Here is a 25,577-nt window from a genome sequence, read left to right as displayed (position 1 = left end):
TCTCTTCTAGTCAGGCCCCGCTCCGATACCGCTGACGTTCTATATCGAAAATATACAACTGAAAATTGGGTTTGTGGCGATATTTTCCACAATCGAATGAAAATGACAACAACAAGACACTGGGGGGCGGGAGCAGAAATTATTCTTCGTTGGTTTTTATTTTGTGTTGCGTTGCGCTGCTGGGGGGTAGGTGAGGAGAGAGGAGAGGGTGAGGGAGGAGGGCTGTGTGTCAGGCAGGGCTGGGGAGGGGGGCGGGGCGCGGGGTCATCAGGTCTGATGAGAGGTCAGGGACGGGTAGAGAGGCTCGTCTAAGTGGGGGGGCTGTACTTCCGGGAGGGGCGTGGCCTGCGGCTGGGTCTCCACAGGGTCAGAGGTGGCCGTAGAGTTCAGCACCTCGGAGAAGTCACCCTGAGAAGCCGTCGGACTGGGACTGATCTTGGTCTGGGGGGGGGGGGGGGGGAGAGGGCAGAGAGGACAGTCATTGTCATTCCCTCCCGTGGATAACACTCTTGTACTCCGACTAAAAATTACTTGGGAGATCCTGGACATTGACATGATGTGATTGTGAGATTGGACCGTTCCAACGGGCTAGTGTTCATATCAGGAGAGATCAGATATTCTGGGAGGGTTGTTAGTTCTTACTCACAGTTCTCCTCCTTTACCTTTAAAGTCTCCACTTTCTCCTCGAACGTCTTGAAGGTCGGGGTGTTCCTGGGGAACGGAAATGAAACGTGAGCGATAGTCAATCAATCAATCAATCAATCAATCCATGGATCAACCAACCAACTCATCAATTATTCACTTTTTACAATTGACAATCATCTCAACGTGTTTCACGACAAGAATGAAACACAGAACTGTCAACGATGAATACAATATTACCCAAGACTTGACACCGGCTCCCTACATCACCATTCCTCTGTTCTCTTTCTCTCCAGTATGCACTCACGCACTCCCACCACTTTGGATTTCAAGTAAGAACTGAGGCCCCCGGGAATTACAATGAGGCCCGTCCTCCGATTTCTACTTCCGCCAGCCTCCCCTGGTCGAAGACCCGCTGCCGACACCGATCCTACTGTACGCGCTTTTTTAAAAAGCCGCACGTGAAGCGAGCGCCTGATAGCACGACTTCAGGGGAGGAAAAGGAGAAAGGAGAAACGGGAAGGCAGGACTACTCCTTCACCCTGACCTATAGATTAAACAGAGGGAACTCTGGGAAAAATCGGAGATACCGAGAGCCGGTTGCACACACAAAGAGAACAGGGCGGGGGACACGCTGCGCATTCATCATCGACCCAGAGGGGAAACGCTATCTGATGCCCCTCTCTCCCTGACACTCCGAACAAAGGAGAATTCCAAGGTGGGCCGCATTCCGATCGATCCCGTTCCATAGTATAGTCCATTCTATTCCCAGAATTCTATTCTAGACACCAGAACGTCCACAGGGGGGGGGGGGGGGGTCAGGTGACACAGTACAGATACGTGAACAAGGAACCAGGAACCAATGATGTTCCTTGTTTAAGGGACAGCCCGTGACTGTCAATACATGTCAATAGAGGCAGGAAGGAGGCTGGTTGGAGGTAGGAATCAGAGGACGGGCTTGTTGTGATGACGTGGAACGGAATCTTTTCAACCCCCCCGTCCTCCGATTTCTACCTCCGCCAGCCTCCCCTGGAACAGAGAAGGTGTCTGCCGCTGCGCAGGGACACAACGGGAGCCAGCTGCCTCCAATCTGCAATGCTGCAGAAACATTGTTGTTTGTTCCTGTGTGCTACAGGGAGCAGGGGACCCCAGCATAGAGAGAGAGAGTGTGTGTGTGTGTGTGGGGGTGTACCTTACCTCATGACAGGCATACTAGCAGAGTGCTGTATGGAGCGTATGCTGCCCGCAGCGTTAAAGGAAAGGAGAGACAGGTTAGCAAAGACCGCTAGCAGCTAGCAGATGGTGGTAGTGAAGGAGAGACGCACGCACACGCACACGCGCGCACACACACGCACGCATGCACGCACGCACACACACAGTGTGTATCATATCTTAAACCCTAGTTATCTCAATAGAGTTGATTACATATGATCCTCCATAGATGAGGCTCTAACCCCCTGATTTAGAGGAAAACTGTCCGTGTGTGTGTGTGTGTGTGTGTGTGTGTGTGTGTGTGTGTGTTCACCTCCTCCAGCCTGGTGAAGGAGGTCCCTGACTGTGGATATCTACCCTGGATCAGTGGATCAGAGGATCGGGGATGGGGGGGGGGGTCAGGGGTCAGGGGTGGGGGGACCAGGGGTGGGGGGGGGATCAAGATACTAAGAAAAGGATCAACTGGCCTGTACTGGTGTTCTACAGTGGGCCTGTACTGGGCTGCAGTGAGATAGACTGAGATTAGACTGGGATCAAATGGGCTTTCTCCTAAATTGGGTTATAGACTGGGCTGCTGCCCCCCCCCCCACACACGCACAGGCACACACACACACACACACACACACAGGCACACACACACACACACAGGCACAGGCATACACACACACACACAGGCATACACACACACACACACACACACACACACACACAGACACACACAGGCACACACACACACACACACACACACACAGACACACACAGACACACACAGGCACACGGGCAAACACACACACACACGGGCACACAGGCACACACACACACACACAGACACACACAGACACACACAGGCGCACACACACACACACACACACACACACACACAGGCACACCCCCCCCCCCCCCTCTCCCCAACATAGGTTAGTTGACTTTGTTTTTATTTATTTTATCTTCACTGTCTTTGCCGTTCTCATGTATTGGATGTATAGTTTTGTGTTGGCCTGGTGTATCTCTGGATGTTTTTATTCTTGGCCAGATCACCACTGAAAATATTCAAGATTTTATCTGGGTAAATAAAGGTCAAATAAATAAATTAAATATACACAGCAATGTGATATTGGGTGTTAGATAGCAACTGTCATGAAAACACATGAAATGTGTTGTAATGTCAGAATGGTGGGACCAATATGTACACAGATACCATCAAATAAAAGCAATTTGTGCAGATGGGTCAGTACATATCTAAATGTTTAAATATGACCTGTGGTGTCCCACAGGGGTCAGTATTAGGATCAAAACTGTTCATCCTATATATAAATGATATTTGTAAAGTGTCTGACTCTGACTTAACGAAGCTTGTTGTCTTTGCGGATGACACAAACATGTTGTGTTCAGGGGACCTGAAGCAGCTATTGGAAGGAATTGATAAATGAAAATGCTGGTTGGATACAAATAAGTTATCTTTAAAAAAATAAAAAAATAAAAAATGCTATTTGGAAACCGTAAAATAAACACTGAAGTACATTTGGAAATTGATCAGGTAAAAATTGGCAGAGATTATGAAAACAAGTTTCATGGGGTCTTAATAGACCACAAACTCTGCTGGAAACCTCACATTAAATATCTGTGTTCAAAGATAGCAAGAAGTATCGGAATATTAGGCAAAACGAGATATCTTTTGAATCAGAAAATATTATACACACTGTATTGCACACCTATTGTACCATATCTGTCATATTGTATTGAAGTGTGGGGGAATACTTACAAAAGCAACCTACAAAAGATATGCACATTGCAAAAAAGAGCTATGTGGATTGTACATCACGCCAGATAATTAGATCATACAAATTGTCTGTTTATAAAGTGCCAAACATTGAAATGTATGGATTTAGTTACATTCAAAACTGCACAAATTATGTTTAAGGTTATAAATAACATGTTGCCAAGCAACATTAAGAAAATGTACAGTATATGGGTAGAGAAGGTGTTGGTTATTATTTAATAAAACAGCCGAGTGTTCGTACGACTCTGAAAAGTATGTGCATCTCTGTGTGTGGGATACCCATATACCCTTTGGAATGGACTAGATGTGAGTGTAAGACTGAGCAAAAATATGAATAAATTCAAAGGCCATTATAATATTATAAACAAGTGTTTTTCGACATGTACAGGACAGGGGACTCTGAGTAGTAAGGTGACTGGAGTACATCTTATTTAATTTTCTGATATGATATTTATGTTGTATATGGATATTTATGTTATATTTAGATAGAAAGATTGTTGAAATGTTGTAATATATTGTAAGGAAGGGGGGCAGGACTAGATACGTTTTCACTTCCTCCTGTCCCCTCCCCAACGCTAGTGTAAATTGCACAAGGTGAATTTGTGTTGGATAACTTTGAAACCTACCCTTGACCCATCATCTGTCCACAATTACAGACCGGTATCCCTTCTCTCCTTCCATCCCAAAACCCTTGAACGCGCGGCATCTAAACAACTGACTGACTATCTCCGGAAGATGGAACATTTAGACCCCCACCAATCCGGCTTCAAGGCTGGGCACTCCACTGAGACTGCTCTCCATGCTGTCACGGAGGCCCTCCACTCTGCTCAAGCTTCCTCCCTCTCCTCTGTTCTCATTCTCCTGGACCTGTCTGCTGCCTTCCACACAGTCAACCACCAGATCCTTCTCTCCATCCTCAGAACTGGGCATCTCTGGCTCCGCACAGTCCTGGTTTGCTTCGTACCTGGCGGGTCGCTCCTACCAGGTGACCTGGAGAGAATCGCTGTCTTCTCCACGAACCCTCACCACTGGGGCTCTGTCCTAGGGCCCCTACTATTCTCCCTCTATACCAAGTCTCTTGGCTCGGTAATCTCCTCACATGGGTTCTCCTACCACAGCTATGCAGATGACACTCAACTCTATCTGGTCTTCCCCCCCTCTGACCTACACGTGGCAACACGTGTCTCTGCATGACTCGCTGACATTTCAACATGGATGTCAGACCACCATCTCAAACTCAATCTTAAAAAGACTGAGCTCCTCTTCATCCCCGGGAAAGCCTGCCCTCTCCAAGACTTCTCCATCACAGTAGAGAACTCTACTGTAACCCCCTCCCAGACAGCCAAGAACCTTGGAGTGATCCTGGACAACCGACTATCCTGTGCGGAGAACATTGCAGCAACTGCTCGCTCCTGCAGATTTTTCCTTTACAACATCAGAAGGATACGACCATTCCTCACCAGAGAAGCAGCGCAACTCTTGACCCAGGCACTGGTCATCTCCCGCCTTGATTACTGCAACGTACTCCTCCGCCAACAGACCTCTGCAGCTCATCCAGAACGCTGCTGCCCGTCTGGTGTTCAACTTTCCCAATTACTCTCGTCACCCCTCTCCTTTGCACCCTGCACTGGCTCCCGATAGCAGCTCGCATCAGATTCAAGACCCTGGTGCTTGCATACCAGGCAGCTAAAGGGACAGCCCCTGCCTACCTGAAGGAAATGGTCACCCCCCAAACTACAACTCCTCCACCTCGGCTGGCCAACTGGCCTCACCACCTCTACACCAACACGGCAGTCATGCTGCCCGATCACGTCTCTTCACAACATTGGCTCCCCGCTGGTGGAATGAGCTTCCCACGGCTGTCAGAACTGCAGAGTCACTGCCCATCTTCTGTCATAGACTGAAGACCCATCTCTTCAGGTTACACCTTAACTGCTCCTCCTGAGACATCTACTGCCCCCCAGCACTGCGTCTCCTGAAGACACCCGCTTTTCCCCTCTACTGTGTCCCCTAAAAATGTCTATTTGCCCCCCTTGTACTGTTTCTCTGTTTCTCCAGTGTCTAAATATATATATATATTTTTTTTTTAAAGGTTAGGTTTAGAAGAAGGTGATAGAAGAGGGTTTTTCCTTCTATCAATGGCCCCGGGCCTGAGCTGGATTACTCTTCCTGCTACGACTGGTGGATTGATGATTCACTTGCTTAGTCAAATGTATTGATTGTAAGTCGCTTTGGAATAATAATTTTAATAATTTTGCCATTTAGCAGACGCTTTTATCCAAAGCGACTTACAATTACGAATTACAGGGACATTCCCCCTGGAGTAACTGAGGGCTAAGTGCCTTACCCAAGGGCACACTAGTAGTGGTGTGGCTTCAGGCGGGATTTGAACTCACAACCTTCCGATCACAAGTCCAACTCACTATCCACTAGACCACCACTACCCCTATAATAAGGCGTCTTGTTGTCATTTGATGGTGGTTAACCCAGATACACACGCACACACACACGCACACACACACGCACGCACACACGCGCACGCACGCACACAAACCATGAAAAGCCATGAAAACATGCATCAGTCTCCTGATACTGACCTCATACACACACACACCATGCCTCCCTGCTGCAAGAACCATTCATACACCACACACACACACACACACACACACACCAGGTCACACATCCAACACTCATTCATACACTGTACACACACACACACACACACACACACACACCAGGTCAAACATCCAACACTCATTCATACACCGTACACACACACACACACCAGGTCACACATCCAACACTCATTCATACACCATACACACACACACACACACACACACACACACACACACACACCAGGTCACACATCCAACACGATTGGACACTTGAATCCAATACGTCTCTGAATGAATCCTTGCAGCGTTCGTAAAGACGTCCCACCCAAGAGCAACAGGTGTCATGCACCCCTCAGAGAGAGAGAGAGAGAGAGGGAGAGAGAGAGAGAGAGAGAGAGAGAGAGAGAGAGACAGAGAGAGAGAGAGACAGAGAGAGAGAGAGAGAGAGAGAGAGAGAGAGAGAGAGAGAGAGAGAGGGAGGGAGGTTCCAGGGGAGGCTGGTGGAGGTAGAAATCAGAGGACGGGGCTTATTATAATGGAGCGAGGTGTGTTTGATACCATTCCCCATTCCTCATTCCAATGAGCCTCTCCTCCCATTTCTACCTCCACCAGCCTCCCCTGGGCGATAGGAGAGAGGATAGTCACACACACTCACACACACACACACACACACACACACTCACACACACACACACAGAGCAGCCGATGGGTTAAAAAACAACTCTCCAGATGAACAGTAAGACACACTGATGGACCATGCAGAGAGACAGGTATGGGAGGCTAGCGTTAGCGTTGGACTAGCGTAGCGCGGTCAGTCTTACCCTAGGGAATTGGAAATAGACTGCAGTCTGTAAAGGCCAAGGGAGAGGGGGGGTGGGGTTACATTAACCAACAGGTAAGTCACAGACAAACACACAATCAAACGGTCGGGGAATAGGAGGAATATTAGTATCAGCGGTTGTTATTAGTTAGTCATACAGGGTATTAAATCACGTGCAGGATTCTGGAGGGGAAAGGGTGGGACTTCGGTTGTTAAGTCTGACGTCAAACGTGACGTTTAGCAATTTCCGGGTCCAAACCAGAAATTCCCTCCACCATAGTACCAGTGTACTACAGCGGTAGAACGACTCAGATCTATTCATACAACAAGGGACACAGCACCTTCCCGTTTTTCCCATATTTGTCAGCGTCTTTGAGCCTCGGAGGTATTTCAAAGACTGCGCCTCAGCCAACTTTGGACCCGGAAACACGTCACGACTTAACAACCGAATAGGGGGTGTCTCGCTGTTGTATAACAGACCCATGGCTGCATCTCAATAGTCTAAAGTGGTTTCCTCTCTGTCTCTCCTCTCCTTCACCTGCACCGACACTGAAGGCCGGGGGGATGATGGGTCAAAACAAAATGGCCGCCGCTGGTTCTTCACTGACTCTGGCTGTGTTCGAAATGGCATACCAGCATACTAGCATACTCAATGAGTATATACTGCATACTGCCTACTAAATTCATAATTAGTATGCCAATACCAGCCGACTGTTTACACTGCAGTATGCATACTGCCTCCCAGAATGCATTTCGCACAGGCCGGCAGCGGGGATTTTAAATCCTCCATTTTAAACCTCCATTGGCTAAAAGCTGTAATTTTGGCTCTACAAGTGTTAAAGTAACCATATATATTCCCAAAATGTGTCCAATTTATAAAAAAAAACTGTTTAGTAGTCTGATCTGACTGTTTTTCCCCACTTCTGTTCACTAGCTGTTCGTTGCAACGTTGGTTGTAACGTTGCTTAGATACATTCACTGCGGGGTTCGACAGAAACATCGTAACATAATAGCTAAACAAGTTGTCCAAATGATTTTGGGGCCAATATCTTTAGCTAGCTAAAGTAAATAGCTTACTATATTGTTGTCTCAGCAGTTGGTAAAAGAACAGGATTCAAATAAATATATATGAGCAATAACATATCGTGGGCTTGCTGCAGCAAGCACAATAACAACCAACTTGTTCCGCACGCTCAAGCTACAATACTGGGACCATTCGTGATTGGGCTACAAGCAGTCAAAACTAACATGTGTGTAAGACACAAATAAACTTGGATTTCATGCATTTCGAGTGGCATCTTTGTAATCATGACGACGATGTCTAAGAATGCATTTCACCATGTAAATTCCCAGTATAGTGAAAATACCAACGCTCATCCGTGATCAGACTTAGCTGGGGTGCTGCAGCTGAAGAGTATCAAATAGAGTGCAAAAAAGCAGCATCTGCACTCTCAAAAGGAGAGGGAGCTACTCTAGATGACTGAGAGATGACTCTCTCTGCCTCCCTCCCTCCCTCCTCCCTCCCTCCCTCCCTCCCTCTCACCTGACGTCTTCCAGCCTCCGGCTGATGGCAGAGCCCACGGTGGAGAAGGCTGCTGTGGCCTTCTGGCTCGCCTGGCTCAGGGTCTCTGAAGTCTTCTTATACCTGGGAAGGGGGGGGGAGGGGAGGGGAGGAGGGAGGGAGGGCAGGGGAGGGGAGGGGAGGGGAGGGAGGGAGGGACGGAGGGAGGGAGGGAAGGAGGGAGGGAGGGAGGAGGGAGGGAGGGAGGGAGGGAGGGAGGGAGGGAGGGGAGGGAGGGGAGGGATGGAGGGGGGGGGGAGGGGAGGGAGGGAGGGAGGGAAGGAGGGAGGGAGGGAGGGATGGAGGGACGGAGGGAGGGAGGGAGGGAGGGATGGAGGGACGGAGGGAGGGAGGGAGGGAGGGATGGAGGGAGGGAGGAAGGGAGGGAGGGAGGGGAGGGGAGGAGGGAGGGAGGGATGGAGGGACGGCGGGAGGGAGGGAGGGAGAGGAGAGAGGGGAAGGTGAGACAGGGTTGGAGTCACTTCCAGTCTCATTGAGAATTCAGCTGGGTTCATTCTGTCCCATGCATGACAATGAGCCCCTGTCCTCCGATGTCTACCTCCCCCAGCCTCCCCCTGGTGTTCTACCTCCCCCAGCCTCCCCTGGTGTTCTACCTCCACCAGCCTCCCCTGGTGTTCTACCTCCACCAGCTTCCACTGGTGTTCTACCTCCACCAGCCTCCCCTGATGTCTACCTCCACCAGCCTCCCCTAGTGTTCTACCTCCCCCAGCCTTCCCTGGTATTCTACCTCCACCAGCCTCCCCTGGTGTTCTACCTCCACCAGCCTCCCCTGGTGTTCTACCTCCCCCAGCCTCCCCTGGTGTTCTACCTCCCCCAGCCTCCCCTGGTGTTCTACCTCCCCCAGCCTCCCCTGGTGTTCTACCTCCCCCAGCCTCCCCTGGTGTTCTATCTCCCCCAGCCTCCCCTGGTGTTCTACCTCCCCCAGCCTCCCCTGGTGTTCTATCTCCCCCAGCCTCCCCTGGTGTTCTACCTCCCCCAGCCTCCCCTGGTGTTCTACCTCCCCCAGACTCCCCTGGTGTTCTACCTCCACCAGCCTCCCCTGGTGTTCTACCTCCACCAGCCTCCCCTGGTGTTCTACCTCCCCCAGCCTCCCCTGGTGTTCTACCTCCACCAGCCTCCCCTGGTATTCTACCTCCCCCAGCCTCCCCTGATGTTCTACCTCCCCCAGCCTCCCCCCTGTATGAGGGAGGGGGAAAAAAAGGCATCCCTTTTCTCCCTCACAATGTAGCATGTGAGAGATGAGAGATCTGTCTGTCTGTCTGTCTGGTGACTGTATAGCAAACGGGACAGCAAAAGTGGACAGACAGACAAACAGACAGACAGACAGATGGGCGAGCAGACAGACAGACAGACAGAGCGCCAGACAGAGAGCCAGACAGACAGACAGACAGACAGACAGGTAGACAGACAGACAGAGACACAGACAGAGAGCAAGACAGACAGACAGACAGAGACACAGGCAGACAGAGAGACAGGCAGACAGAGAGACAGGCAGACAGACAGACAGGCAGAGAGCCAGACAGACAGAGAGACAGACAGACAGACAGACAGAGAGACAGACAGACAGAGAGACAGGCAGACAGACAGACAGGCAGACAGAGAGCCAGACAGAGAGCCAGATAGACAGACAGACAGACACACAGAGAGCCAGCCAGCCAGACAGACAGGCAGGCAGGCAGACAGACAGACAGACAGAGACACAGACAGAGAGCAAGACAGACAGACAGGCAGACAGAGACACAGGCAGACAGACAGACAGACAGGCAGGCAGAGAGCCAGACAGACAGACAGAGAGACAGACAGACAGAGAGCCAGATAGACAGACAGACAGACACACAGAGAGCCAGACAGACAGACAGACAGACAGGCAGGCAGACAGACAGACAGGCAGACAGGCAGATAGGCAGGCAGACAGACAGGTACGTACGCGGTGGAGGTGGTGACTTCCTGCCAGCTCCTGGTCAGGTTGTTTTTCAGCTCGTTGAGCGGCGTGACGCCCAGCTTCCTCTTCATCTCCGCCACCTGCTTCTCCTTGGCCGCCAGGACCTGAGACAGGGTCAGGATCTCATCCTCCACCTGACACACACACACACACACACACACACAGGCAGGCACACACGCAGGCAGGCAGGCACACACACACACATACGCACACACACAAAGACACAGACACAGACACAGACAGACACACACACACACACAGACAACACAGACACACAGACACACACACACACACACACACACACCCACACCCACACCCACACCCACACCCACACACAGAGAGAGACACACAGACACATACACACACACACGGTGTGAGGTTCTCAGAGCCTACAGTAACACTAATCATAATCATAAGCTACTTCCATCCCCCCAACTGAGCTCACATACTGGGTTTGGCTTTGTGCAAAAACATGTAATAGTTTTCTAACAAAATAAAAATAAAAATTCTATGAAACTGCCTTCTGGCTCGATCTCCCACCCTTCTCTCTAGTGTGACCCGGTACAGCCTGGAGAAAGTCATCCAACAAGACATTTCAAGTACCGGTAGGCCTGTAACAATTATGAAATAATATGCTCTAGCTAGATAGCTGTCTAACAACGAAGAACGTGGCGTTAGCTAGACAGCTGCTCTGCATGTTAACCACGTCACAACACACTGATAGAACATGAACACGCTAAACACACATAACTACATAACACACAGTCTCCTTTTTATTGATGAGGATACATGTTAAATTTTATGTTCAGAAATAAGTTTTATGATAATAAAGAGGCATGGTTTACTTCATAGGTTGCTGTGTTATTACATCTTCTGGGTCACATAACAGTGACACAATTATTGTTAATTGCAATACTCATCATTTCTGAGACTAATTGTACAGCCACATTTGGAATTAACCTATCGCTAAGCCACGGGCCCTTTGAAAACTCGGACAAACAAACAGCGCTTCACTGACAGTGACTGACTGACCGACCGTGACTGAATGACATTCAATGACTTACAATGGCGGGAGTAGGCAAATTTCTGATTTCTGATTTACAGATGACAAGAATATTTAGTCTAGAAGCTTTTCACCATCAGATATTAGCGAGTTGTTTGTCCAAGTCTGTGATGTGATTGGAAACAAATCTATTTTGGGGCGTGGTTTAGCGATAGGTCCATTGTTACAGGCCTAGCTTCAGGTAGCTGACTACACTACAGCACACGGGCCAATAGCTAAGCGTGGAGACCCGGGGTCCGCGAGGGCGCTGAGCGACCCAGACATGGGAGCCCTTCCCTGGGCAGGCTGCTGACCTTGGCCAGCTCCCCCCGGAGCTCCTCCTGCTCCTCCTCCGTCAGGGAGGGCACGGCCGTGGAGGGTCCCACCGTGGTCACCGCATCCTCCCCCACCTCCGGGAGAGAGTCTGGCCTCAGGGGGGCACCTGGGGGAGGGAGGGGGGGAGAGAGAGAGAGAGAGTATGAGAGACATCCTATCACACACGCGCACAGACGTACAGAGTTTCCCAAAGCTGTACGACGGCGTAAAAAACAGGAGACGTGACCGATGGTGTCGCTGGTCAGCCTGAGTTGTTCCTTCTCTTCCTGAGTGGCGGGGTGGAGAGGATAGGAGAAAGGTGAGATATGGGCCTTTGAGGATAAGAGACACACACACACACACACACACACACACACACACGTTTATTGATGTCCCACCACTTTGAAGGCCCGGCCTTGAGCAGTCTAGCCAGTGATGGACGTAGGCGGCAGGAAATAACACATCAATATGACTGATGCTCCTAGATAACATCATCCTGAGAGAGAGGGGGAGGAGAGAGAGAGAGAGGGGGAGAGAGAGAGGGGGAGAGAGAGAGGGAGAGGGAGAGAGAGAAAGAGAGAGAGAGAGAAAGAGGGAGAGGGGGAGAGAGAGAGAAAGTGAGGGTGAGAGAGAGAGCAAGAAAGAGAGAGAGAGAAAGAGAGAGAAAGAGAGGGAGAGAGAGAGAGAGAGAGAGAGAGAGGGGGAGAGGGAGAGAGAGAAAGAGAGAGAAAGGAAGGGAAAGAGAGAGAGGGAGAGAGAGAGAGAGAAAGCAAGACAGAAAGCTCGCTCGAGAGAAAACAGAGGGTAAAAGCCGAGCTCTGAGCTGTCAGTCAGTCAGAAGGAGACAGGGGGTGATGTCACTGTTACAGGCTGGACAAAAAAAAAGAAAAAGAGACAGAGATCCTGTCTGACTCGCCACTCTGAGCTGTGACAGCAAGAGAGAGAGAGGGAGGGAGGGAGAGAGATCGAGAGAAAGAGAAAGAGAGGGAGATAGAGAGAGAGGGAGAGACAGAGAGAGAGAGAGAAAGAGAGAGAAAGAGAGAGGGAGAGAGAGAGGGAGAGAAAGCGAGAGAGAAAGAAAGAGAGAGAGAAAGTGAGTGAGCGAGAGGTGTCAATCAAATAGTCACAGGGGAGGGGGGGATGTCATTCACTACCATGGCAACGCTGGAGGAGGAAGAGAAGAGATAGCTTCCCCCAGCAGTATGGCAGTGCCCTGTCTGTACTGCAGCTGACTGTCAACAACAACAACAACAACAACAACAACAACACAAGACGCTCATCTACTTATGTACTTTTCCCAATGTCCACCCTGCTCCTCTTAATAGGTCCAATCTGGTTTGGCTCTGTGTACAGTGTGTGTGTGTGTGTGTGTACAGTGTGTGTGTGTGTACAGTGTGTGTGTGTGTGTGTTTGTGTGAGTACAGTGTGTGTGTGTGTGTGTGTGTGTGTGTGTGTGTGTGTGTGTGTGTATGTGTGTGTGTGTGTGTGTGTGTGTGTGTGTGTGTGTGTGTGTGTGCGTTTCACAGGAGAGAGGAGAGAACGCACACGTAGGCCTGTAACAATTCCAAATGTGGCTGTACTATTAATTGTCTCAGAAATAATTGCGATTAACAATATAATTGTTTTACTGTTAAGTGACCCAGATAATGTAACAACACAGAAACCTATGAAGTAAACCATGCCTCAATTATCTCAAAAATGTATTTTTGAACATAAAATTGAATGTATCCTCATCAATAAAAAAGGGACTGTGTGTCATCTAGTTATGTAGTTATGTGTTTTTAGCATGTTCATGTTCTATCAGCGTGTTGGGATGTGCTTGCAGAGCAGGGGGTTATTCCACGTACGTTCTACGTAGTATATTCGTGATTAAAAGGAAAGCCTCATTCAGACAACTCCTGATTGGGATTCAAGCCTCAAGTGATTCCTCGAATGAGAATCAGGCTTGTGTCATCAATGTTCACACAAGCCCGAATTGGAAATTCTTGAGGCAGAAGGATACAGGCAGAAGGAGCCCAGAAGATCCGATTGTCGAAAAGAAGATACTAGACTGGAAAGTGACAGCGCAACCCTACTTATTGATCTTTATGAAGACGAAAAATAAGATGTAAAATAATGCAATACTGCCACAATTAACAAGGAGAGGGAAATGGTTTGGCAAGAAATTGCTGACCGATTAAATGCGTAGGTCATACTAGCCCCTACCTATTGTTTTAAGTTCATATTTTAATAAATGAATATTCACTACTGTGGTGATACCAGCAGCAGGCTTTACATGGTCAGTTCATTACGATGGCATAGTGGTATTAACCGATGCCATAATATACAAGCGTCGTTTTAAGACGGGGGTTCAAATTCCTCTTCTGACACACTTTTTACTGCATTTCGTTGTCTGATGCTTGTACTCTCTAACAATAAAGTTTAATCTAATGTAAAAATGTATGTTTAAAATGATGGTGTAGGCTAATTTACGAGAACTGACACGATTACAATGGTGTTTGAAGCCTTTCTGACTAGTAAATGCTGTTCTTCTAGCATTGTAACTGGACCCTGGATTTGGCATAGATTATTATTTCTTATGATTACTGATGGATAGATGATTCACTTACTTAGGGTGTGTTCTCACTAGAACATTTGCTTCACTTGAAACAGAGTTTAGGATAACATTTGCTTTGCTCTGCGTCGTTTGGAGCTGTGAGAACGCGCATTCGAAGTAACTCCCGGAGCAAAGAACCAACGGATGCTCTGCTTGAAAAGGGTGGTTTCGCTCCGGTTAGAAACGACGCATCGAGGCTGTCCATAGGAAAACAACAGCGCATGCGTGTTGATCTGGATAAGAGCGGGACGAATGGGCAATAAAAAACAATTCTGACCAATCAACTACCACATAATTTACTTTGTTTACATGAAGGGCTGTGAGAACGCAAATCAGAGAAGTAATTTATGCAACAACGTTGCAAACTCATCCACTTGCTCCGGGTCCTGATTCGGACTTTCATGTGAGAACACGACCTTAGACAGATGTATATATTGTAAATCGATTTGCATGAAGGCTTCGATTAAATGTAAAAAAAAAAGAAACATTAAATTAAATCAAGGATCGAACAAGCAACCATCGTCCTGTCTGGCTGCCTTAACCCCTGCGCCAAACACACCACTGTGATGATGTAGATGCAAGTTGATAGGCTAACTATTTTCTTTACACCTTTTTATCTATCTATCTATCTATCTATCACACTATCAAACTATCAATCTATCACACTTTCAAAATATCTAATTATCTCGTAAAAAGTGGGAACTAATATTTCCAAAAAGACACTTGATGGAACTGTCGTTTGGGATTTAGTTTCCGGCTAAACCAGACACCGTAAACCTGGTCGCTACCAGGTTTGTTCTGGAGGATTGGTTGCATAGCAACCAAACAGCAAATGATTTGAGCCACATTCATGGAACGGAACTCGAGCTGAAATTATCGCGAATTAGCAAAACTAGTCTCGATTGTCTCCAATAGCCTTTCTTGGAATACCCCCCAGCTGTCTAGCTAACACCATGTTCTTTGTTGTTAGACAGCTAGCTAGCTAGTATGTTGGAGCTCAGTCAAGATTGCCATTAGACAATTATTTTATAATTGTTACAGGCCTCCAATTAGAATAACGTGATGTATCAGGAACGACCTGCTGAATGGATGAGATCGAACGGCTGTGTCTGCTGCTGCTGCTGTTGTTGTTGTTGTGGTTACGGTTGATAATTATACACAGAACGTATTTACGTTCGTATCTATGGGCAACGGGCCTAATTGGCATCCTGTCTGTGATTTGGCAATTTGGCACACCTGCATGCCAGAGGGGTGGAGCTGTTATCTGTTGACTTGTCTAGAACTAGAACTGGACCGTTAGGCTGCAAGCTGTCTACATGACACACACGTTTACAGTACTGTACTTAGATGGATAGATGGATGGAGAGAGAGAGAGATAGATAGATAGATTGACAGAGTTTTTAAATTATGAAAAAAGGAAAAGGGCCCTGTTTGGGAAGCCTTTTGGATTATTCGTTGTTACCTTTTGAGAAGATGATTACTAAGGCCCAGACCAAGATGATTTACTCGTTAGGACTTCAATGAGTCAGGTGAATATAATTCCAGGGTTGAACTATATATTCTGAAGTAACTCCATGCTTTCTAAAGTACCTGACTGCGGTGGCTGTTGTGTCTGGTGGAACCATGAGTTCCTCTAAACAGTTGGCCAAGGATGTCAGAATCAAGATAGTTCACTTCCACCATCAAGGAGAAGGCTACAAAAAACTCTTGCAATGTTTCAAACTACCCATTTCCACTGTCAGAAACATCATCAGAAAATGGAAAATAAATGGAACAATTGAAGTCAAGGCAATATCTGGAAGACCAAGAACATTTTCAGATTGAATGGCGAGCAGACACCGGTCTAGTTGTTCACAGGACAACAACGTACCTTAAACAACAACGATCGACATGGCAGAGTTGCCCGAAAGAAGCCTTTCCTATGACCTACACACAAAATTAAGCGTCTGAAGTATGCAAAAAAAAAAAAACACAACCAAAGAAGGTAAAAAAGGATGAAGCATTTGTAAAGAACACCTTGCCAACTGTTAAGCATGGAGGTGGATCCATTATGCTTTGGGGTTGTGTAGCAGCTGAGGGCACAGGTAATATTGTGCGGGTGGAAGGAAGAATGGATTCCACCAAATATCAAGACATTCTAGAGGCTAATGTTCGAAAGTCAGTCCAGAAATTGAAGTTGAAGAGAGGTTGGGTGGGTATTCCAGCAAGACAATGACCCGAATGCATAGCTCAATATCAATCATGAAGCACCACCAGGAAAGACGGATGAAGGTTTTGGAATGGCCATCACAGTCCCCAGACTTGAATATTATTGAAAATCTGTGGAGAGATATCTCAAACATGCCGTGCATGCAAGAAGGTTGAAGACTATTTCTGAGCTAGAGGTGTTCTGCCAGGAACAACAGGGGTCCCAAACTTTTGCACAAGATAGATAGTAGATATATACTAAGATAGTAGATAGATCTAAGATAGGTAGATACTTTATTGATCCCAGAGGGGAAATTAAGGCTTTACAGCAGCTCACATCACAAACAAACAAAATAAAGTGACAATAGAATATAGACAGACAGACAGACAGACAGGTGTTAGTGTCGACTCGCAGGGGAGGCGGGCGGAGGTACAAATCGGAGGACAGGGCTCTTTACATTCCTCATTCCGATCCATGCGTTACAATGAGCCCTGTCCTCCGATTTCTACCCTTGCCAGCCTCCCCCTGATGTAGAGCCTCCAGTCTGTCTCCTACTGTCAGCTGTCACAGGCCTGCCTATGATAGGCAGGAGAAAAGAGGCTGGGGTCCCCCTGTGAGGTATCCACCCTCCTCCCTCCTCCCTCCTCCCTCCACGTCCCACTGACTCCCCCTCTCTCCTCTCCTCCCTGCTCTTTACTCCCCCTCCATTCCAACACCCTGACACCTCTCCTCCTCCTCCTCCCCTCCTCCCTTCTCATACTCCTCCTCCCCCCTTCTCATACTCCTCCCAAAACATATTTAACCAGTAGGAACGGCAGACAGGAGGAGAGGTAGACCAGGGGAGGCTGGCGGAGGTCCTCTGAAATGTCTACCTCCACCCCCCCCCCCCCCCCCCCCCCCCCAACCCCCAACAGGAGAAGGTGATGGATGGGTCGTGCCTCACACCGATAAATACCGGAGCGCTAGGTCAGTGCTACGCTACAGCCAAGATAAGAGAGTGTTGTTGTTGGCTAACAACTGTTTAGCACTGGAGGGCACTCCATTAGGAGGTTGACTTGCTAGGCTAACACCTCAAGACAACATGTTAGCTGTCCAATTAGCCTCGAGGCTAGGCGACCCATTGTTTGTTGCTGGAAAATAGGACAAACAGTCAACGTAACCGGTCGAGCGGAAAACACACCTCACGGATAACAACCGAGGGATACAGGGACACAGCAGGGTTAGGTGACAACTCTGACACGACCCAACAAAAGAAAAGGAGGTGTCCAGTTCGCTTCGGGCGAGGGTGACAGTTTGTTCTGGGAAGCAGAGACGGTAAAACTGGAGTTTCTGCTCGTTAGAGAGAAACGTCCTCCGTCCTCACTCATAAACGGCGTGACAACGCAAGAGGGGACGACCGCGGTCGCCAGGGTGACACGTGTACGTGTATTAGCACGCCTTTCATGTTCCTCCAATAAGCCAAAAAATGGATGTCGATGTCCCAAACTCACAACGATAAACAGACTGATTTAAGACACGTACTTCCCACAGATTACTGTGGGAAGTACGTACCGTCTTATGATCGCAAGGTTGGCAGATTGGCGGTTCGAGCCCCGGCTGGCCACATGTCGAAGTGTCCTTGGGCAAGACACTGAACCCCAAATTGCTCCCAGTGAGCGGGCCGGCGCCTTGCATGGTAGCTTGCCACCATTGGTGTGTGAATGTGTGTGTGAATGGGTGAATGAGAGGCCGTTGTAAAGCGCTTTGGATAAAGGCGCTATATAAGTGCAGTCCATTTACCATTACAAACACCCACAAATATTTTTTAAATATGACAAATGACAAAAGAAACTGTCATATCTGCTAGGTGTAGTACAACAATGTGCAAACACAGCAGCAAGATTTGTGAGCTGTTGTGACAGTAAAAGGACGTCCAATGGAACACAACCACCGTAAAGACTGTCAATAAGTATCTGACCTATTTGCACCATGCTGATCTCTGTACATCATGTTTACACACTTCTCATTTATTTGTATTCATATTTTTATAAACTGCAATGTCCACGCTTTTCTGTTTTATTTTAAGTGATCTTTATCTACCTGCATACTATATATATATATATATATATATATATATATATATATATATATATATACACAGCTCTGTTTAATATATACACATACATATACTATATATATATATACACAGCTCTGTTTAATCAGATTCTAGTCGTACATTACACTCTTTTTTTGTTTAGTTTTTTTTATCTCTACACTTGCTTTGGAAATGTAAACGTCTCTTTCCCATGATGCCAAATAAAGCCCTAAACATGTCATTGAGAGGTTCCATACCTAATCTAAACATGTCATTGAGAGGTTCCATACCTAATGTAAACATGTCATTGAGAGGTTCCATACCTAATGTAAACATGTCATTGAGAGGTTCCATACCTAATCTAAACATGTCATAGAGAGGTTCCATACCTAATCTAAACATGTCATTGAGAGGTTCCATACCTAATGTAAACATGTCATTGAGAGGTTCCATACCTAATCTAAACATGTCATTGAGAGGTTCCATACCTAATCTAAACATGTCATTGAGAGGTTCCATACCTAATGTAAACATGTCATTGAGAGGTTCCATACCTAATCTAAACATGTCATTGAGAGGTTCCATACCTAATCTAAACATGTCATTGAGAGGTTCCATACCTAATCTAAACATGTCATTGAGAGGTTCCATACCTAATCTAAACATGTCATTGAGAGGTTCCATACCTAATCTAAACATGTCATTGAGAGGTTCCATACCTAATCATTTACATTTACATTTTTGGCATTTAGCAGACGCCTTATTCCAAAGCGACTTACAATCAATAATCTAAACATGTCATTGAGAGATTCCATACCTAATCTAAACATGTCATCGAGAGGTTCCATACCTAATCTAATGAGATGATTGTGTGACCATTGTCATGTCATACGTAACCTGTTATATCTGTCCCCCCTCCCCCCTTCCCCCTCTCTCCTGCAGCCCCCTCCCCCTCCTCATGATGACACAGCAGGACGAGTCAGGTGTCATACCTACCTCCCTCCCTCCCTCCCTCCTCCCCACCCCCTCCCTGCTGACAGTGACAGGTCTGAGTGTAACGTGGACCTATACTTGTGGGGCTTTGAAGAATCAACACCAGGGCCAGGGTGACACACACAAACACACACACACACACACACACGCACATACAGACACACACACACACACACACACACACACACACACACACACACACACACACACACACACACACACACACACCTACAGCAGGAAGACAGGAAACACACCTCAGCATTCTAGAACAGGTTCTGTAGGATGTCCAAGACATAACTGAGCCTAAGGTGTGTCTGTATGTGTGTGTTTGTGTGTGTGTGTGTGTGTGTGTGTGGCTACGGGGGCAGGGGTTTGGCCCAGCTTCAGTGATCACTCATCCAAACTGCTAAAACAACCAACACCTCACACACACACACACACACACACACACACACACACACACACACACACACACACACACAATTCCCTTTCCACACAGTTGAATTCCTATTACATTCAAAAGTCTAAACTAAAGCCCCTAGTGGGACTAATAAAGTTGTTTGAATTGAATCGAAAAGTCCTGCGTTGGTAATCATCCTCATGCTCCGACGGTCGTCAACACACTCATTACCAACCCAAGAATAAAAAGCCCGTTGATTTAACGACGCATGACTGTGGCGAACCACAACCACAACATCAGACTAGCTGCCAGACTGCCAACCAGGAGATAACTAGGCTCTCTCATAATGAGGCTTTACACAAACACGCAAAAGGGTTTTTCATTGTTTGCCTAATTAATATCCATGGAAATGACATGAAGCTATTTGCATAATTAATTAATTGTATCACGGGCGCCCACATCTAGTTAGATTAATAACATGCTCGTGCGTGCTATGTTTGGGCTTGCGTGCGTGTGTGTGTGTGTGTGTGTGCTATGTTTGGGCTTGTGTGTGTGTGTGTGTGTGTGTGTGTGTGTGTGTGTGCTATGTTTGGGCTTGTGTGTGTGTGTGTGTGTGTGTGTGTGTGTGTGTGTGTGTGTGTGTGTGTGTGTGGCTGGCAGCCTCCCTTGGCTGCCAGCCGTGGGAGAAAACAAAGTCAGACATCTCTTTGTTATGTGATCTTTGTCCTGTGTTTGTTTTCAGGGTTTTCCCTGCGGTGCGGCCTCGTCTCAGCCTGGTCTTTGTGACAGCAGATTAAGCTCCTTCAACACCTGAGAGCCAGGCTCTCTCCACCCCCCCTGACCACCTCCACTGACCACCTCCACTGGGGACATCTGCTTCAGACAGCAGCTCGTATTCAACGGGTCAGGATGGGACAACCATAGCATCACTCTCACTCTCTCTCTCTCTCACACACACACACACACACACACACACACACACACACACACACACAGAAATATATTAAGACGCTCGAATGATCTCTCCTTCTCCTGCTGACCCCATTACACACCCCTCCCTCTCTCCCTCTCTCCTTCCCCCTCTCTCCCTCTCTCCTTCCCCCTCGCTCCCTGTCCTTCTCTCCCTCTCTCCTTCCCTCTTATACATGATCCTTCTCTTCCCAAACACTCGTCCACACCCAAACACAAACAAACTTCTTTGCTCACACACACACAGTACACTGTACTGTACACACACACACACACAGTACACTGTACTGTACACACACACAGTACACTGTACTGTACACACACAGTACACTGTACTGTACACACACACACAGTACTAACAGTACATACACAGCACACACACACACACAGGCCTGTAACAATACAATGTTGCTGTACAATAAATTGTCTCAGAAATAATAGCATTTAACAATATAAATGTGTCACTGTTATGTGACCCAGATGATGTAATAACTCAGCAACCTATGAAGTAAACCATGCCTCTTTATTATCATAAAACGTATATTTCTTATATTTGAACATGTATCCTCATCAATAAAAAGGAGACGGTGTGTCATCCAGTTATGTGTGTTTAGCGTGTTCATTTTCCATCGGTGTGTTGTGACGTGGTTAACATGCGGAGCAGCTGTCTAGCTAACGCCACGTTCTTTGTTGTTAGCCAGCTAGCTAGCTAGCGTGTTGGAGCTCAGTCAAGGTTGCCATTAGACAATTATTTCATAATTGTTACAGGCCTACACACACACACACACACACACACACACACACACACACACACACACACACACTACCAACAGTACCAACAGTACACACAGCACACACATACTACCAACAGTACACACACACACATAGTACACGTCTCACACACACACACATACACACACGCACACACACACACACTACCAACAGTACACACAGCACAGTAAACACTCCCCCCCCTCCTCTCTGGTTACCTCTGCCCCTCCCCGGGGAGCCAGGCGGGCTGTCGGTGGTGACGGAGGGAGACAGGTAGAGGTAGCTGTTGTTCACCCCCTGGTCGAAGTTGAAGGGAGACGTGTACTCCAAGTCCGCCTCCGGAGGCTCCATGGTGCCCTGCTCAGCTAACCCGGCTAACCCAGCTAACCCTCACCCTGACAGGGAGGCAGGCAGGGAGGCTGGGAGGCTGGGGCCACTAACACACTCACAGCACCGCCTCAGTGATTACCTTCATGTGATGTGTGTGCTGCTGCTGCTGCTGTCTGTCCTGTGTCTTGGTCCGACTCACAGTGTGTGTGTGTGCGTGTGTGTGTGTGTGTGTGTGTGTGTGTGTGTGTGTGCTGGTGTCTCTCTGCGTGTGTGTGTGTGTGTGCTAGTGTCTGTCTGTGTGTGTGTGTGTGTGTGTATTTTCAGTCAGTATGTGTGTGTGTGTCGTCATTCAGTCAGTCAGTATGTGTGTGTGTGTGTGTGTGTGTGTGTGTGAGTATCAGACTAGCTGTGTATCAGACTAGCTGTGTGTGTGTGTGTGTGTGTGTGTGTGTGTGTGTGTGTGTGTGTGTGTGTGTGTGTGTGTGTGTCAGTGTGCCAGACCAGGCTAGCGTTCTCCGGGGACAAATGTGCTGCTGACAGGTCACATGACGACTGCACGGAAAACCACGTCAACTGTGTTAATGAGTTACCTTCCCCTTCTCACACACACACACACACACACACACACACACACACACACACACACACCTCTGTCTCCGCCTCTCTCTCTTCCCTGTAATCCCAAAGGTCGCTGTAGGATGGCCAGTCCACACGGTCCTCTAACAGAAAAGACTGGAAAAGGGGTTAGCTCCTCTCTCTCTCTCTCTCATCTCATCTCATCTCTCTCTCCCTCCCTCCCTCCCTCCCTCAACCTCATCCATCTTGTCATCCCAGGACAGCGACGTTTCCATTTGTCAGTAGGGTGGGTGGGTGGGTGTAGGGGCGATGGGGGAGGTCACGTGAGGAGGAGGAGGAGGAGGGGGAGGGTACGATGGGGGCCCTGTGAAATGAAATGGCCGGAGGGAGGGAGGGAGGGAGGAAAGGAGGGACGTATAATCCACAGTGTCCCAGATTACAGCCTCTGCCGGCGCTTAATCCCGTCCGAGCGGGTACGCCCGCCCCCCCCCCTCCCCGCCCGACATTGATCCCTGCGTGCTCTGCGGGAGACACCGGGGGGGGGCGCGTTAGCCTCAGACACACTGAGCTCACACCGGACTGTGAAAAAAAATGTGTTTTTTTTTCCTTTCCTAACACCAGGGGAGCCACCCCTCCTAAATTTCGTTGTTTGGTACCTGTACTGTAGCAATGACAAATAAAGTCCATTCCATTCCATTCCATTCCATTCCCTGACTCCTCCACTGCACAGAGGCAGAAGAAGCTAAATGGTAAATGGACTGCACTTATATAACTCCTTATTCCAAAGCGCTTTAGAACGGCCCTCTCATTCACCCGTTCACACACATTCACACACCAATGTGCGGCAAGCTACCATGCAAGGCGCCGGTCCGCTCGTTGGGAGCAATTTGGGGTTCAGTGTCTTGCCCGAGGACACCTCGACATGTGGCCAGCCGGGGCTCGAACCGCCAATCGGCCAACCTTGCGATCATTAGACGCCGGCTCTACCTCCTGCGCCACAGCCGCCCCTGGATGTGAAGCTACACTATTACCTGTCAGAGTATACTACTATTATAGTATAGTACACTCCTAATATTGGATAACTTTTGCCCCCCCCCCCCCCCATACACACACACACAGAACACACACACAGAACACACACTTGACTATGACTCTCAGTATCCCCCCCCCCACCTTGGGATATAATGCCTATGACAATAGTTTAGTTTATTAGTTTATGATGTCGTGGACAGTCCCCATTAATTAACTGTAACAACAGTAAATGGAGCAGCTTTAGCCTACATGGCTAATTTAGAAATGACAATGCTATGATGGCTGGTTAATGTCCTACCTACAGTTACTACCTTTGCACATACTGTGTATTGCACATTGCACATATCTCCTGACATAGCTTCTTTAAACTTCTGCACATTAGATACTGTACATTAGGGGTGCAACGGTTCTCGGTTTTATATCGGGTGGTACGGTTCTCCTTCCACGGTGAACCGTGGCGGTTTTCGGTTAATCCTGCGTTTCATTCAAAGTCGGAGGTGGAGTTGGTCTGGAACGCAGTTGCTTCTTGCTCAAATGTTTGTTCATGGCGAGCGGAGTTGAGAACATGGCAACAGTTTGAGGAAGCCCCGGATTGCTACAAATCTGAGTTTTTGGCATTGAATACAGCGATGAGGGAATGAAAACAGTGAACAGAAACGTGTGTTGCAGAAATGCTTCACGCGTGTCGTATAAGCGCATAATATGCGCACAATGGGCTACAGCTGGTACAGCTCTTTCAGTTTTACTTTCATTTCTATCTTTCCTATACCAGTCGTCAAGAGGCACATTTGAGACTGCAGTTGGTGAAACCGTAAACCACTCGCAAACGTGAAACCGCTATAAATAGCTCTCAAAATAGCTCTCTTAATATGTATACTGTGTGGTATGGATTGTGGTAATTGTTATTGTTTTCCGGAGGCTATCGGTAATTGGCTATCGGTTTACATGGCTTGTAAATATATACCTTCGTTTTAGGACGTGTTCAAAAGCAAGGACTGTGTGATCATCTAATTATGTGTAGTTATGTGTTTTTAGCATGTTGATGTTCTATCAGCATGTTGTGATGTTATTAAAAAAAAAATGTAGACCTTCGTAGCACTGTGCTAGCTGTTAGCAGCGTTTGTTTCCGGTTTTCCAGTTTAACCCTATATGTGCCTGAGGTCTAACAACATTCAAATGACTCTAACATCTTTTTGGGGATTTCAATGTATGACACGTCATTTGAAAGCTTACAATCTGTAGTTTCAGTTAGTAATGTAGCCTACTGGTTTATCAAAACACTGGCTGGTGTCACATTTGAAAGTTTTTTTTATTTTATTTTATTATATATATATATATTTATATTATACAATATACCAGTCATATTCTGGAATGTGTCTAAATGTTAAAGTTCCATAAGTATAAGCAAAATAAAGTAAAGTAACAGTTTGTAATAGTAAAACAGTAGCATTTTTTTTTCTCCTTGTACAAAAACACGTACCGAAACCGTGAACCAAAAACCCCTACTGTACATACACTACCTCACTGTATAGCTCATAACTGTACATAGCTCATAACTGTACATACTAGCCCATAACTGTACATAGCTCATAACTGTACATAGCTCATAACTGTACATAGCTCATAACTGTACATAGCTCATAACTGTACATAGCTCATAACTGTACATAGCTTATAACTGTATATAGCTCA

At 47.5% G+C, this 25,577-nt stretch overlaps 1 protein-coding gene across 1 annotated transcript; it reads right to left on the bottom strand.

Annotated features, from left to right (window-relative positions):
- Positions 1 to 267: 267 nt before the first annotated feature.
- Positions 268 to 22,298, bottom strand: tpd52 (tumor protein D52; the record flags this gene model as incomplete). Its single annotated transcript, XM_080527636.1, has 8 exons — positions 268 to 441; positions 663 to 711; positions 1,840 to 1,881; positions 7,077 to 7,103; positions 8,619 to 8,720; positions 10,585 to 10,733; positions 11,956 to 12,083; positions 22,166 to 22,298. 8 exons carry the CDS (start codon positions 22,296 to 22,298, stop codon positions 268 to 270), a joined length of 804 nt encoding a protein of 267 aa, XP_080383762.1.
- Positions 22,299 to 25,577: the final 3,279 nt, after the last annotated feature.

Source organism: Nansenia antarctica, assembly GCF_963989245.1.
Source record: "Nansenia antarctica genome assembly, chromosome: 3".
In the NCBI taxonomy this organism is placed as follows: Eukaryota; Metazoa; Chordata; class Actinopteri; order Argentiniformes; family Microstomatidae; genus Nansenia; species Nansenia antarctica.
This window is presented reverse-complemented; position numbering and strand designations above follow the sequence as displayed.